Raw genomic sequence first — 16472 nt, forward strand, 5'->3', positions numbered from 1 at the left:
GCGGGGTCTGTCCCTGTCCCGCTGGGGCCGCCCCGCTCCGCGCGATGCTGTCCCGGGGCTGCGAGGGCGGCGGGGCTGCTCCTACTCCGCTCCTCGGGAAGGGGCTCAAGCCCCCTCCTCCCCCCATCCCCCACCAGCTTCATCCCAGCGATGAGAAAATTGCTGCTTTTTAACAGCAGCGCTCCGTCACACCCCCTCGAAAGAGGAGCCTGAAGTTTCATGGTGACACGAGATTGTCTAGATCTAAGGAAATTTTTTTCCCTGATATAAACTTCAGTGGCATTTCCTTATCTTTGCAATTATGCACTGTGTTGCATCTCTGCTAATTACGATACCCCACTGTGTAGCTGGTGCATCGGGCCCAGCAGTTCAGTGCACGGGCTGGAGATTGGCACGGTCTTGCTAATTACTCCTGGATGCGGGCTCCGATCCTGCAAAATCATACACCTACCCAGCAGTGTGCGGTGTTTAACATTCACTACCTGAAGAGATTCACATCAAAGCGACATTTTTCAGTGTAACTGCCTCATAATTGGCACAAAACACAGGCTCTGTAACAAACAGCCTTTTGCTTCTCGACAGGTCACCGCTTCGATGTGAGCGAGCAGCGTCTGAGCTGCGCGTGGCTCTCGCCAAGTGTCTGTGTGCTGCTGCCGGGCCGATCTCCGCTCCGTGGGATTACGCCTGTAGCTCCTGGTTGGAGACAGAGCCAAAGCTTGCTGCTGAAAATTAAGCTCTAGCAGAGTCCCATGGCTCCTCTCATGCCATCTGTTAGCTGCTTCTTTTCGAGAAGCCAGCGCCATTTCCAAATCTGTACTAGATCATTAAGGACAACAGAAGAACTAGAAATGGATGGATCTTCAAGTAAAAGTGTGGAGGAGAGAGGTGGGAGAGAATCATGGAATCACAGAATGGCCTAGGTTGGATGGGACCTTAAAGAGCATTTAGTTCCAACCCCCCTGCTATGGGCAGGGTTACCACCCACCAGTCATGCTGCCCTAGGCTCCATCTAACCTGGCCTTGAATGCCTCTAGGGAAGGGGCATGCACAGCTTCTCTGGGCAGCAGTGCCAGGGCCTCACCACCACCACCTTCTGAGTAAAGAATTTCTGCCTAACATCTAACCTAATTTTCCACTCTTTTAGTTTAAAGCCTTTCCCCCTTGTCCTCTCACTTTCAGACTGTGCAAAAATTTAGTTCCACTCCTGCTTATAAGCTCCCTTCAAGTACTGGAAGGACACTGTGAGGTGTCCTGTGAGCCTTCTCTTCTTCAAGCTAAACAAGCCCAACTCCATCAACTTTTCCTCTGAAGAGAGATGCTCCAGCCCTTTGATCAGGACTATGACATAACCAGCAATGACTGGCACTGGCTCCTGAACATCCAAATACCCTTTCCTGGTGGTGTGTGCATGTGTTATCTTGGAAACTGGGACACACTATGCCATCTGTGGCTTCCTATGTCTCAATGAAAAAGTTTATCTATTGTTATCTGGTCCTCAGGGCCAAATTGGCATATCTAAAGATATCTCCATTCTACAAGTCATTGTAATGCTATAGAAAAAGATAGTATTGTGTTTCATAGAATTTTTTGAGTTAGAAGGAACGTTTAAAGGTCATCTGGTCCAACTTCCCTTCAACGAACAGGGACGTCTACACCTCAATCAGGTTGATTCCTCAGTGTACTGCAAAATCATTCTTAACTACATGGTTATTTATGAAGAATAGGGTGCTAGATATTTCAGAAAATCTTGCTGGTTTTCAGTGATGAGTAAGGGAGAAATTAGAAAATACATATGTAGAAGGAAATATCTTGCTTCAGGGCATAGAGTGATTGCTACCTTGAGAAGGGTCAGGAAGGAAAAATTTTCTCATGTATACTATTGCATAACTGGCCATATGCATTACTGGGCAGGAGGAAGAGCCAGCAACGTGTTGCATCAGCATTCCTCTTCTTATCCCTGGAGACTCACTCTACTCTCTGAAACCATTAATAATGAAGCCTTTAGCTGGATATTTGCATTGTAGAAAAGAAATGTTTAACCGCCATGTAAGCAGCTGCAGGATGACAATGGAGTGTGCCTTTGGGAAACTGAAAGGTAGATGGCAGGTACGAACTAGAAGGCTCGAGGCAACAAAATAGTATCTGTCTGGAAGAATAACTGTGCTATGTTCTGCTCAACATCTGCAAAAACAAGGATGCGGCTTTGCTGTGACCTGGGTGGCAGAGGTGAGGATACTTCTAGGTGGAAGAACTTGAACAACTCTCAAGATGTTCCCTCCTAAGTTTTGGTTGTTAGGATTTTATGTATTTGGCAAGAAAGGGTGGATGGTTGTGATAGACTGTGGGAAACAGTGGGTGTGTATGGCATGATTTGGCACACCACAGTTATATGAAACTCAGCAGAATAATGCATTTCAGACAACTTGGTGTATGTATTTGGGTCGCATTTCTCTGGAATTAGGCAGGGGTGATCTCTTGTGTATGCCCCATTTTACTGGCTTTAAATTTGAGGTATTTACTGGCTTTAAATTTGAGGTATTTTTAGGTTACGATGTGTGAAAATGGGAATATTTGGACGATGGACACTGTCTGGATGGGTTGTGTTGTGCATGCTTTGCACAGTTTTCTTCAAACTTTCAAGTTTTCTACATCCTCAGCATATCTTTCTCTGCTCTGCCTTCTTGTCCTCCTGATCCTTTTTTTCCCATTTCTCTCTATTCTTGCTCTCACTTTCTCTTGCTCTTTAGCAACATTTGCAGCATCTCCCCACACTTAAGTTTTCCAGATGCTGGCAACAAAAGAAAAACGTAAGCACAAGTTGACAAATGTAAACAGGTGTTGGTTGGTTTCTGAAACAGCAAAAATGTAAAAGGCTACTGTGCACATTTGGAAAGCAGTCCCATAGATCTTTTTCTTCATGTCTTGATAAATATTTTCCAACTTTCTTATGATATTTTTGGAAGCAGTGTTTGCTACTACGCTGAATTTGATTAACACAAATGGCTGTATGAGACAAAATGCCTTGAGCCCAGGTATCGAATTAGCTACATAGTTCAGAGAAGATTATGATGCAGTTGGGCTCATGTCTGAACTTCTACAGGCAGCTTTTAGCAGTGGATAGTACCCTCAGTTTGTGTGGTGGAACGGGACCTTTTTTAATTTTTATTTGTTGCAAATAGAGGGAAGGTGTGGTTGCCAGGATTTGTAGCGCCTGGCTTCCTGCTATTCAAGTGGCTGGAAGGGCACAGCTGCTATTCAGGAATGACAGAGAAGGCGTCCCTGACTTGAATGTCTGTTAAGAGGTTATTTTGTGTGACTAGAATGTGCTTTTAGATTCAGATTCTTGATGCAGGCACGCTGTAAGTTTTTTATGCACTTAATTCAATGAATAAAAGGTACTTGGAGAGGTAACAATGTTTCTTCCTACTAATTTGCACTTTCAAGGTACTGTCTCCTTGTACTTTGTATGTAACTGCGGTACTTTTAAACCACATTGATTAAGGTTCTACTGTTAAGTAAAGCCTTTTAAGATTTTCATTGATATCAAAAAGCCTTTATGGGGCCCTACTAAGGGAGGAAAAAAGCCACAATGAGCTTTTAACGGAAGAAAAAATGTCTTGCTAAGATTTGTCAAGATAACAAACTTGCACTGGTTTTGTGATTTCATTCCTTGCATGATCAAAATGGAGCATGTACTTTGTAATGACACCGTGCAATGCTTGTTTTTTTTTTTTTTTTTTTTAAACAAGAAGGCAGTGCAATTTTTTTTGTTTGTCTTTCATTCCTTGCATGATCAAAATGGAGCATGTACTTTGTAATGACACCGTGCAATGCTTGTTTTTTTTTTTTTTTTTTTTTTTCAGTAAACTCTCTTTTCTGATAGCAGCTCTGGTCTTAATCCAGAGTGGTGAAGCACAGAGCGTACAACAGGACAATTTTGAGGAGCTCAGGAATGGGAAAGTCTTCAATAGACTTCGGCAGAACTGGGGCACAATGGATGTGAGGGAAAATAGTGTGTCTTGGAAAGGATGTTGCTGCCCAGGACATTGTTACTTACCCTACTTCTCTTTTTGGATATGCTGTAACCTAGGAGAAGAAGGAGAACTTGGAAAACATTGGCTGACTTTCAGCCAAGTTGGTAATCTGTGTTGTGGTGAAAAAGAAACAAGCATGCTCTGTCTCTCTTGAAATGAAGTAAGTTCTATTTGTGATACCTAGCTGTGACAAGCCTCTTGGCTTGGAAGGAACGTGTGGGTGCACAGTGCATCCTAGAGTCCTGTCCAGATCTTCAGTGTTAAAATGGCTCCTGGATGAAGTCTTTTTGATTTGGGGACAGGCTGTTTTCAGCGCCTCTCTGCGCCCATTTCAGGAATGTGCGGGGAGAGGAGGAGGACATACATCTTTGTTTCTTGTGTGGGATCAAAACAACAGGGGCTATCTAGAAAATAAATGATATATTGACTCTTGGAGCAGATAGACACAAAGGGGCAGCAGCTGGTAGCGTGCCCATTGCCTAATAAAGAAGAGACAGCCTGTCCACCATGACCCTAATAGCGGTCACTTGTATAAATGTAATGGCAGTTTGCAACAACATGAAGAGCTGTGTGAAAAAGGAAACTGGAAGACCACCAAATTATTTAGGTTCACAGGTGTGAGCATGATATATATTATGGTGATATAAATTAGTCAACATAAAACTGCTCCCAGTTCCCAGAGAAATAGCATGAGGAAACACATCAGTAATTGCACTACAAGTTTTATTCTGTAACCGTATGTTTTTAAAGAAAATAGAAGTGTCTGTATGTTCATATTAATCACCTATTTTGAACAGCCTTAAGTGTTTGCAAAACTTTGTGCCATACCTATTGCTCATCAGATTAGTGTCTATTTTCAGTGTGCCAGTTGTTGATAGCACCTTGTGCCAGCACATTGTCAGCATTCAGTCATAAGTTAAGCAGAACAGTGTATCCCCATCTCTTGCATAGGAGGCTCTCTAAGCATACCCAGAGACTTTGGACAGAAATGATTTTGATTCTTTTTTTTTTTTTGTGATTTCTGTAGAAGGAAAATGCTTGACAATATCCCAGAACTGCTGCAGATGGAGAAACTGGTACAGATGCATGTATGACTGAGACAACTTTTATGTCCCAGGGCTGTAGAGCCCTGCAAGTGGAGGTGTAATGTGTTCTTTTGAGATGGAAATCTCAAATCCTGACCATTTGTAGCTAGTAAAATTTAGTAACTTTTTTTTTAATTTTTGTCCAGAGTGGTCATGACAATGATAATAATTTGGCTGAATCCTAATGTCAAGCATAATGACTCTTAAATAGTGTTATCAGCAGTTTTTATACTCAGATCTGTGCCAGCCTGCACTTTGTGGGCGCTCTTAAAAAGCTGCCTTGTTCATTCCATAAGTAAATCATTCCTTTCTGATGTTTTTATCCATGGGGGATAGATGTTTGGATTTGCACCCACCGCATTTAGAGCTCTTTGAGATAAGAGGCCCGTGTTGCTGTGTGTCCTACATCTGGAGCAATGGTTGACAAGACAGTGGTGGAGAACGAATATAACAAAGGGCCAGGGTGCTCCAAACCCATCTCTGGCCTGCTTCTCTGGTGGTGCCTCCTAATGTAATGCTCCAGAGCAGCCCTACATAAAGTCATTTGGTGTGTATCAGGGTGAGCGGTGACTGATGAATTGCTGCTGTGTAGGCTTTTATCTTCCCCCTGGGCTTACGACAACAGGCTTTAGAACAAAACTGAAATATGAAATGATCCGATCCTAATGTTCACATGGACATGACTTGATTCCGTGAGTTCATTCTTCTATTTAGAGAAAGATATTGCTACCCTCCCTTACGCACTGACACAGTTGCCAAAATAACTGCTCTTACTAACTGGCAGCTTTAAAAGCCAGCCTGCAGCTGACTTTGAAACAGAAGGTCAGGAAGCGGAGCAACAGACTTCAATTCAGAGCTTTAATGGGAGCCATTGACCACGGCAAAAGGCCCTGACTGGAGTGTCTAGAGCGTGCTTTGCGCAGGCCAAAAAGTCACTTTTCATACTCTTTGAACCTTTTGTACAAACCTATATATTTTTCACTCTGTGGATTTCAAGATGAATGTGCAGCCGTGTGCTAGATGTGGCTATGGGGTTTACCCTGCTGAGAAGATTAACTGTATAGATCAGGTCAGTTCTTTTTCTTTATTATTTTGGACTATAATAAATGTATAGATTGGCACTTTTAACACAGTGCAGATCTCTTGGTTCCAGAAGTTCTTAACTCGTAACAGGGGTCAGATCTGAAATGAGTTAATAATAGGCATATATTTGAAGAAGAATCCTTCAGGTTCATGAAATGGGTGGAACGGGTCAATACTGAAATATAAAACTCAAAAGAATAATAATGAAATACAAATCATGTCTGTTTGGTTTCCCTTTTGTGGTATTTCCAGACGTGGCATAAAGCCTGTTTTCACTGTGAAGTGTGCAAGATGATGTTAACAGTGAACAACTTTGCTAGCCATGAGAAAAAGCCTTACTGTCAAGTGTAAGTTTGTTTCCTTTGTGTTTTATTTTATTTTTAAATATTGTCAAGTAATCCTAATGCAGTAGAAGATCGCCATTTAGACTCAGTCTGTTCCTATGTGATATGTAACAATATATTATTAGAGCCTGAGTGCATATCTTTGCATTTAAGTGGTTCAACAATGGTGGGAAACTCTTGTTAAAGATAAAGCTTCCTCATTTGTCCAGCATGTTAAAAGATACCAAATTAGGTTCCATTTCAGTATTTTGGGAAGAGAGTGAACCCAGTCATAAAATTCAGCTCTTTCTGAATCAGTGGTTAAGAGTTAACAAGGTTGAGTTAATCATCAGGAAAATGTATAAAATGCAGATTTTGGAGTTGGTTTGTTCTCGGAAGTTTTTATTTTATAATGATCAGTTCCTGTCAAATTTGTCAGCAGAAAAAGGAGAGATGACAGTTGTTTTTTATTCTATTATTCTCTTTTGTTATTAGAAACACAGCATTGATATGATGATCATTAAAATTAATTTTGCTCTAGGCACCTACTCCATACAATAATAACTTGAATGTAATCTGAGATCTGTGTTTGAGTGGGGGAAAAGTTACGTACTGGGGGGGGGGGGAGGGTGGAGGCTGATATTGTTTTCAAGTGCTCAAAGAGAACCTTTCTTGTGGGCTGTCTGGTACATTCCTAAAATCCTTTTATGCTTCTTTTCTCAGGCACAACCCAAAAAACAATGCCTTCACAAGCGTGTTTGAGACACCAATAAATTTAAATGCTAAAAAACTATCGGAAGTGGTAAGTGAGGTAAGAAGTTTGAGGGCCAAATGTGTTTGGCTCTGATTAAAATTTTGCCATTGTGTTCAGGTTGTGTTGTAAAAATATAAGTACGTGTTCTGTATTTAACCTTTTGTACCCTTTAAGAGCGGTAAAAACTGCAGCCCAGGTTTGAATTATGATTTTTAGAGCTGTTTCATTCATAAGAAACCAAACAATACTTTGAAAAGGAAAAATGGATAGCAGACTCTTATATACCATGTCTGGCAATCCATATGGAAGCATTGTTTGCGTAAGCTGCAGGAGACACTGCCCAGAGTACGCAAACTTAGTAACTAAACTAAGGGGGTTACACAGCTGTTATGAAACAAGAATGACCTACTTGCTTTATGATCTCATCTGAAACTGATACTGAATGCCATGAAACAAACAAACAAAATCTATCTCAGCAAGAGCTGGGCAAAAGTTCACGCAAACACTTCGTCAAATATACCTGAAAAATCGGAGCTGATATTTCACTTTCGCGAGGAAACACAAAGCGCAGGGAACTTTGCATGCTTTTGCTGAAAATATTTTGGGAGAACGTTAAGGCTGGCACAGCTTTCCGCGCCCGTTTAAGCGCAGCTCGTGCAGAAGGCTGCTGTGCACCGCTGAACCTCTAGAGGTGCCCCAAGTCTTCTTTCCTGCCGAACGCCGCTCTTCCTGCCTTGCGTTGTTTTCCTCCAGGTGTGTTCGTTTCCAACTTAACGTGCCTATGAACTCTTATAAAATGAGAAGCACGAAGCCAGCCCATAATTGTTTGCAATCTCAGTTCTATGTCATGCCTTTCAGTACCCTAAAACCCTACTCATTGCAGGGCTACATTTAGTACAAAAACCAATGTGTTTAAATCCGATGAGACATTACTGAAATAAAAGAAGTACGTTTTATTACATATAGCGCACTACATCATTCTGTTTTTCTGTGTTAGCCGTACAAAGCGGAAGCACATTTAATAACTTTTATGAGATGCTGTATCTTTATCATTCTTGTGCATTATTATTATGCACCAGGTTTGGCAACATCAGAGGCAGGAACTTTTTCAACACAGTGACTGTCACACTTACTTTTAGCTGCGTGTGACAGATCTGGTCAGGAATGAGTTTGGGATTACTGTAGGTTCTATTTCTGGTTTTAGGCATGATATGACACAGATACTTCCAGTGCATATGAATATATACAGCAGACAAATTATAGCTCAAAGATCATTTTCCCTTGCTTTTTTTTTTTTTTTTTAAACACCTCAAGCACCTTCTGTCCTTTTCAATCACGTAATGAGGTTCTGCTCCAGAGAGAAAATTGCTAAGGGTAGTAAAGAAGCTGATTCTGCAGTACTTACTTAAAGGGAGCACTTCTGTAGAAATTTTGCATGTAGGAACACTATTTCACTGGTAAATGTATAAAGTAGTACTAGCTTGTTTCAATTGCTACTTTATTTTTTTTCTTATTTTTAGACTTCTTAAGGAGAAAACATACTTATTTCTAACATACTCTTTTCACATAAGTGAATACAGAGATAAAAATTCAGCTTCTCTCTACACAGAAATTCTGTGTTGTAGACAAATCATTAATCTCTGTGTGCCTCTGTACTTAATTTATAAATTGAAGATAACCGCACATGTTGAGTGTCTCTTCTGTCAAGTCAGTTTAGTTTTTGCACTCTTCAGTACAATGGCTCTTTTTTTTTTTTTTTTGTTTTTGCGTATGTAGAGTATGTTATGTAGTAGAGGTGTGATTTCAGTTGGATTTCTGGTATGCTGTCATGATAAAAGTAACAAGAGGAAAACAATGACCCAGGACTAAATATAGTACCCACTTGCATTTATACAGTTGCTGTATTGCTCACCGGGGAATAGTTATTTCATTGAATACTTCATTGGCATGTTCTGCTTAAAAATTCTTCAGGATTTTAGTCCTTGTAGATTTTTTTCCCCCAAAAGTGTTATCTAAAGAGTAATTTATTCTTTTAGAGCTTTGTGTCAAATTTCAGGTCTAATATACTGTTCCTTTACAGCTGTGAAGCTTCATAATAGAACCAAGGCTAGGTTGAAGCATGTTGTGTGGGTTACAAAACAGAGTTTTGACCTTAAAACTAAATCCAATCTTGTTGTTGTGGGAACAGCACTCTTTTTCTTGCTTTGATTTGCAGATTCCATATCACTGTGGACTAAGACTTGACCTTATTTGTCTCCCTTCTCCTCCTCCTGAGAGTGATGTGTTTAGACTGTACTAACATGCTACTAATACCAAGTTAATTGTTTTGTAGGTAAAATATCGAGGAGAGAGTGAGCAATTCAAATCTGCCTTTCAGTGGGATATGAGGTCCAGAGACATTGAAGCTACATATAAATCCCAACAACTGGCCAGCCAGGTAAGAAATAACCCTCAAGTCTCCAAGCCTTAAGCCTGCAGGAGAACAAAGTTTTCCGTTGGCAGTCCTGAGCCTTAGAGGTTTACTCACAGCTTTCTAATGCTGAGAAAGCCAAATGCTTCTTATTTGGCTGAACTATTTATGGCTATGTAGCTTGAGTGTAGCTTAGGTGGCAGAAGATGGGAAGTGATGAGCGTACCTATACAGCTAGCAATTAGACTGCTGCGTGTGCAGACATACTCAACATGTTTCCTTTCAACTGACACTGATGCTTCGCAACAAGTGGTCTGATTCCCAAGGGAATTATTTGGGTCTTAATCCAGGATCCCATGTCCTGACATCTTGATGTCTGGCATTCTGAAGGTATGTGGAAGCCTTGTGCTGTATGTCATCGGAGGGTAAATTTTGCTTCCACAGCATTGTGTGTTTCCATTTCTTCCTCTCAGACCATCTGCTTGCTTTTTAAAACAAGGATACAGATTAGTAGTTATTTAATTTTTGTTTTGTAGAATGCTTACTATGCTGCCTATGAGGGGGGAACTTCATGGTACTCAGGAAGCATACCAGATCCCCAGATGGTCAGGATAACTCAGGCGCAGAAGACTCTGAATGATGTAAGTGCACTGACATTAGAAATAGATTCATTTTCATGGCTGAAAAGTGCATCAAACTCAAACCTTCAGTAAGATGCTACTAAAAGAAATACTGACATACCTACTGCTGCATTAGGGGAGGTTTGGATTGGATATTAGGAATGCATTCTTCACCAGGAGGGTGGTTGAGCACTGAAATAGGCTCCCCAGGGCGTTGGTCATTCCCCCAAGTCTGCCAGAGTTCAAAAAGAGTTTAGACAACACTCTCAGACATAGGGTTTGAATTATGGGTTGCTCTGTGTGGAGCCAGGAGTTGGTCTTGATGATTCTCGTGCATCCCTTCTAACTCAAGTTATTGTATGAGTCTACTTCCATCATTAACAGTATGGCTATTGGTGAGCAGTCACATAACAATGTTATTGCCTATCCTGGAAATCACACATTTCTGTATTTATATAGCAGAGATGCACTTCAGATATTGATCAAAGATATCTGACCTGACCTTGATTATATCTTTATCTAGTACTTAGTACTCTTTTACAACTTAGGATGGAAAGCATGTCTTATTTTCCATGGAGCAGAACTTTCATCGATTGTCTTTCCTTTATAGGAGAAAATAAATTCTGAATTACGACTGCCTCTGCCCTTACAATGGGTTAGTGACCTAACTAACACAGAAAACTAACCATGGATAATAGATATGAAGGTGGAATGTTGGTTGGCTTGTTTTTTTTTTTTGTTTTGTTTTGTTTTTGTCTTTTGTTTGTTTATTTTGGAAGTAGGACATGTTCATACCTAACAACTTTGTAGGGTAAAAGCTGCAGACCTTTGGGAAGGAGGTGTTGAAAGAGTAATCATACTAAACTACAGCATGTTTCTTTGGAACAACAAAACCAAAATGTTAATTTTCCAGCTCCAGTATACAGAAGAATATGAGGTGCATCGAGGCAAAGGCAGCTTTCCTGCTATGATCACTCCAGGTTATCAAGTGGCTAAGAGAGCCACTCAACTGAGCAGTAATGTAAGTGTTAGTTTTTTTAATCATGTATAAGACTTCCTGAAGTTGGAGGATCCTGGGTTTAGGCCATTCTCTTTAGACAGTATACCCCTTAATGAAGATAATCCTACAAAATAAAACTCTAACGTGATGCAAGAAACACGATTCACAAACTACTTGCTTTGGGAAAAATAATCAGATAGGATAAATGACAATACAGACATTTCCGGGAATATAAAGCATCTTTCTTCTGTAACTTATTACAACCTGAATAAGATCACGAGCACTCTAAAGCATTTATTTCATTACTTTTATTTTCATTTGGTGGCTTTATTGATCTTTTCTTTCCCCATCTTCTGATCTTTTCCGCTCTCTTTATTATATGCAATTAAATACTTTTAATATTAAACTTAATTCATTTACAAGCTAAATTAGATCATATATGTACACAAAATTGCCTCTTCATAAAAATAACAATTCAATTGAAAACAATCAAGTAAAAATAAATCCTGTACAAATGATTTAAAGTATTGCATTTTTTTCTATACTGTCTGTATGATCTTAGTACTTTGGGCTATTAATGTCTGTTCTTGTAATATTTTAATCTAATGTATGGCTCACATAAATCTAGTATCATTTAAAACTTTGATTATCTGGGGCCACTTCTGTCTCCTTCCAGCATTCACTTTAAGGAAATGGAGACTTCAGTATGCCAAAAACTTGACTCTGCTGTGGGGAATCTCTTGACTACTGCTGCTCACTTTCTACTGATACTTTCTGAGAGAAAAATAATATATTTGCTACTTATTGCTTGTAATATGTATTTTATGTATGTATCCTTCCCCCAGGTGGAGTATAGGCGGGGACATGAAGAGAGAGTTTCAAAGTTCACCTCTGTTGTAGATACTCCAGATATACTCCATGCGAAGGCTGGAGGGCAGCTTGCAAGTGATGTAAGTGGAAAAAAATACAGGGTGATTCATTTTTGACTCTGAAAGTGACTCTTAAGACATTTATAAATAAACTTGCACACCTGAACATAAAAGTAAAAATTAATACTTGGAATGTATGTATCTTAAAATATACTTGATTTTACCATTACCATATTTTGCCATTAAGTGTTAGTACTTCCAGATATAATGACTGTTCAGTTCTAGGATGTTATGGGACTTGGCTGTCAGAACTGAATGCAGAGAACCAGTCTGCTCTATATCCAGTAACCAGATGCCATGCAACGTAGAGAAGGAACTAATAGAAACAGAGCAGGCATCTTTCAGACAATGTTGCATTTGTTTTTTTAAACAACTGTGCTTCATTCTGCACACTGAATGAGACACAAAGGTCCTGCAGAAGGTGTGTGATCACATGGTAAAGCATACATGCAAAGGAGGTAGATCTAGATGGTTTGGAGTTGACGGCCATTGAATGCTGGACTTTGTAACTTTAAGACCTGATTATGTGTGTAACCAAGATACATTTCTCTGATCAGTCCTGTTTTTTTTTGTTTATTCATTGTTGTTGTTTGTTCTGTTTTTATTCTGTTTTGTTTGTTTGTTTTCACAGTTGAAATACACTGAAGACTTTGAAGAACAGAGAGGGAAAGGCAGCTTTCCTGCTATGATCACGCCTGCTTATCAAATTGCCAAGAGAGCAAATGAATTAGCCAGTGATGTAAGTGTCCCAAGCAAAGTCTCTTTTTGGAAAGAAAAAAAATAAATTCTTATACAAAATTTAGATTAAAATGCTTACTGGCAGAAATCTCGTGAGCACTGGGGATTTACAGGTGCAGTGCACTTCATAAACAAAATTGTTTTCTTTTTAAGGAACAAAGTTGATTTTTATGCACAAAGAGAAAATCTGTTTATTTGTGAATAAACACTGTGGATTTTGGTGGGCAAAAGTCTTCTCTTTACCCAGCCTCCTGTTGCATGGTAGGTAGAAGGAAGACAATAAGGAGTCAGCTGGATGTCTTTGATTTCATTCTGCCCAACCAAGTATCAATTAGAAGGGCTGAAGAGCAGTTCTGACTTACACAACAGCTACAATACTCCTTGGTGGACTTGTATGAGGGGAGGGCTGTGTTTGCAGAGTTCTGCTTGGCCATGACTTACCATGCTCCTAGTGAGTCCTTGCAGCTCATTGTCTCTTCTGCACCGTTGCAGGATGAAGCTTACATGAGCCAAAGAAACAAGCTTCTTGAATACCAATTTGATATATTTATATACACACAGATGCATATGTATGTGAATACATTTGATATAGGAATATGTATATAAACAATTGCTTTCTATTCTACTGATTTTACTTTCCTTTACTTTTCCTTATCATCTTTTGTGTGTGTATGTGTATGTGTTTGTTAAACTCTTTGATGTACTGATCTTTATTGGCTTCCTTTTCCTTTCCAAACAGAACAAACCCACAACATCCCTGTAATCCTTAAAGAGCATTGTAAAAGGACATCAGTATTGCTTCAGAATGCACAATTAATTGTGTTTTGTCACTGGAGAGTGAAAGTAAAGCATTATTTGTTGGATAAGATAACATATTGTGCTAACTCAGTGGAAGTGAATCTAAAACATTATTAAGAGTCATCAAGGAGAATAAGAAGAGATCTGTAATTTTGAAGGCAAAAGCAACTTACTCTAAAACATTTAAATGCCTTTGTTTGCCTTTGATCTGTGGAAGACCCTTTGTCAGCAAAGAGAAATGCCGATTGAAGGGCAGCATCAGGTTAAAGGCATTATTTTTACTTCAGCAGAAGTGCAAATCTTGGTCTAAATTTGAAGGTTGATTGCCTAGAATTCCCTTCATCATTGGAAGATCACCATCATTCAGAAACATGGCACTTTATTAATGTCATGCAGGTGACCATGTTGCAAATTAAGTAGGAAGAAGTGCACTGTAGTAACCATGAATTTACATTACAATTAGTTATGGTTTTTTTAGCTTGAACGTCAGAGATTAGCCTCTGAGAAGCAGGGGGTATTGAATACACTGAACTCTTGGTATGGTTTAAAATGGCAAGCCCTACATTCGTAGTGTGTATTATTAACTACACCACCATTTTTGTTTTTATATCTTTAAATGGCATATTTGACTTCTGAAGATTGGTGGCAATAGAAATTATCAACATGTGTGTGCCATTGATTGTTTTTTGTTATACGATATTTGTGTGCTAGATTAAACTCATCCAGATGATTCTTTTCCTTTTTTTTTTCCTTTTTAAATCCATCTAGGTAAAGTATCATCAAATATATGAAAAAGAAATCAAGGGAAAAGCCAGCCATACAGCTGGATCAGATGTTGCTTCTGCAAGAGAAAACATAGATCAGTATGGTCAGGTATGCAGCATCCAAGAGATCAGTGTCATTGCAGATCCTTATGTAGGGTCATTTGCGTTATGGGAGGGTAAGTCCTACTGTGGCAAATCTCATCTGTGTACATGTATGCACTGAACATTTCTGTTATGGTATTTCTATGTATCACTGAGATGTGTTTATGTGTGGAAACTTTTCCATTCCCTTAGAAAGAAAAATGGAAATTCAGCTGGGAGAAAATGTGAAAGGATCATGAAATGATAGGAAGTTAGTAAGCAGTAAAGGATATTATGCCATTATTTTCAGAAATCCTAGAATCTTTGCAGCTCTGAATATGTGCAAGTTCTCTTAGTTGTTGGCTTTTCTACAAAATTGGTATTGTAACACTGACAAGTTGTAGTTCTACATATGTGGACCCAAATAGGATTTATTTCTGTTTTAGTCTGCGGCATTCTTCTTGGTTTCATTGTTTTTAAATGTAATACAATTATTTTTGTGGTCTTCCAAATAGCATCCAAAGTTCTACTCTGATTAAGTTATGCCTCTTCCAGGGAAATGGTAAAGTTAAATAGAAGTAATACAGCTAAATGGAATTTGAAAGGAATTGAATAATTTTTTTGCAAAGAAGAATTATATGGTTAGTTTAGGTTTCTCATCCTAACTCCTTATCAGACCCATATTCTTTGGAAGGAATAGGAAGTATATTGTCCTAAGACATTTGGGAATTTTACATTTGTTCACTGCTTCTGTCTAACATTACATCTTTGTGATGTGTGAAAAGCAATCCATCCTTGAATAATGAGTTTAGAAGGGAGCCTTCAATAACTTTCTATCTCTTGAGCTCCTACAAGTTTTAGTAAGAATAAACAAATAAAATGAGTTTGAAAAAGTGCTAATTGCATCTTCAAGGATTGGAATGCTTCTATCATTTGAATTAATTTAAGTCTTTTTTTCTTTGAAAGTATCTTTGAAACTTCAGTCACAGACTTCAAATTTAATTTGAGTTTTAATCTTAATAGGCTGGATTCTGATAGTTTTATTCAAATAAAAGTGAACCACTGAAATTAATGGATTTTTCTGAATTCAGTATGACTTAACATGAGTAAAGGTATTGGAATTTTAACAGTCAAGATCATGAGGCTACATTATACATGTTACACGTGTGCAGATACGTGTGTACATGTACATACATAAGGCAATGTAAATAATTTTACTGTATGCTGTTTTATTGATTTTTGAAAAACTAGTTAAATAGTTTAAATTAATTATTTGGAATTTTAAAATTATGTTTTGGAATATGAATGATATTAGAAATAACACGAAATGAAGATGTTACAAAAAAGAGAAAACGACAATTTAGTCTGAAGAATTCAGGCTCATGAATGTCATTTTAAAAGACTGAGTTTAAAAACTCAGCTGATGAGTCAAGGATTTTTTTTTAATTTTCTGTGCCTGTTTATAGAATAGTGTGGATGCAATAACTATATTGTTCACAAACTTACAATATGACCTATCATATCATGTGATAGTGATGTTGCACAAAATTACTCACAATTAAATGTTTTGCACTGAGAAGTCACAAGAAAGATACCCTAAGTATTTATAGTAATTTCTATCTATGCTGTGCTCTCCATGATACTCCTGACATGCTACAGATTAATTTTTTTTGCTTACATTGGCTCTTTGCTACAAAGCACAACAAAATATTACAGAGAAGACACATGACACTATACCTTACTTGTGTGCATGCTTACCACGTTCTCCCCAGATCTGGAAAGCTTTGAGGTGGTCATTATGTAATGCCATGCTAAAAAAGTTCCAGTATTTTGCTATTAAGTCATCAAAAAGC

General features: G+C 38.7%; 1 protein-coding gene across 1 annotated transcript in view; it reads left to right on the forward strand.

The window, feature by feature from the left end:
• Positions 6020–16472, forward strand: part of NRAP (nebulin related anchoring protein) — a 47418-nt gene continuing 36965 nt past the window's right edge. The window contains exons 1-9 of the mRNA XM_021400250.1: positions 6020–6188; positions 6455–6549; positions 7249–7336; positions 9612–9716; positions 10226–10330; positions 11223–11330; positions 12155–12259; positions 12870–12977; positions 14543–14647. Of these exons, the coding sequence (XP_021255925.1) occupies positions 6117–6188; positions 6455–6549; positions 7249–7336; positions 9612–9716; positions 10226–10330; positions 11223–11330; positions 12155–12259; positions 12870–12977; positions 14543–14647 (891 nt within the window). The 5' untranslated portion in view covers positions 6020–6116. The remainder of the gene's footprint in view (positions 6189–6454; positions 6550–7248; positions 7337–9611; positions 9717–10225; positions 10331–11222; positions 11331–12154; positions 12260–12869; positions 12978–14542; positions 14648–16472) is intronic.

This window comes from Numida meleagris, chromosome 5 (assembly GCF_002078875.1).
Source record: "Numida meleagris isolate 19003 breed g44 Domestic line chromosome 5, NumMel1.0, whole genome shotgun sequence".
Lineage (NCBI taxonomy): Eukaryota > Metazoa > Chordata > Aves > Galliformes > Numididae > Numida > Numida meleagris.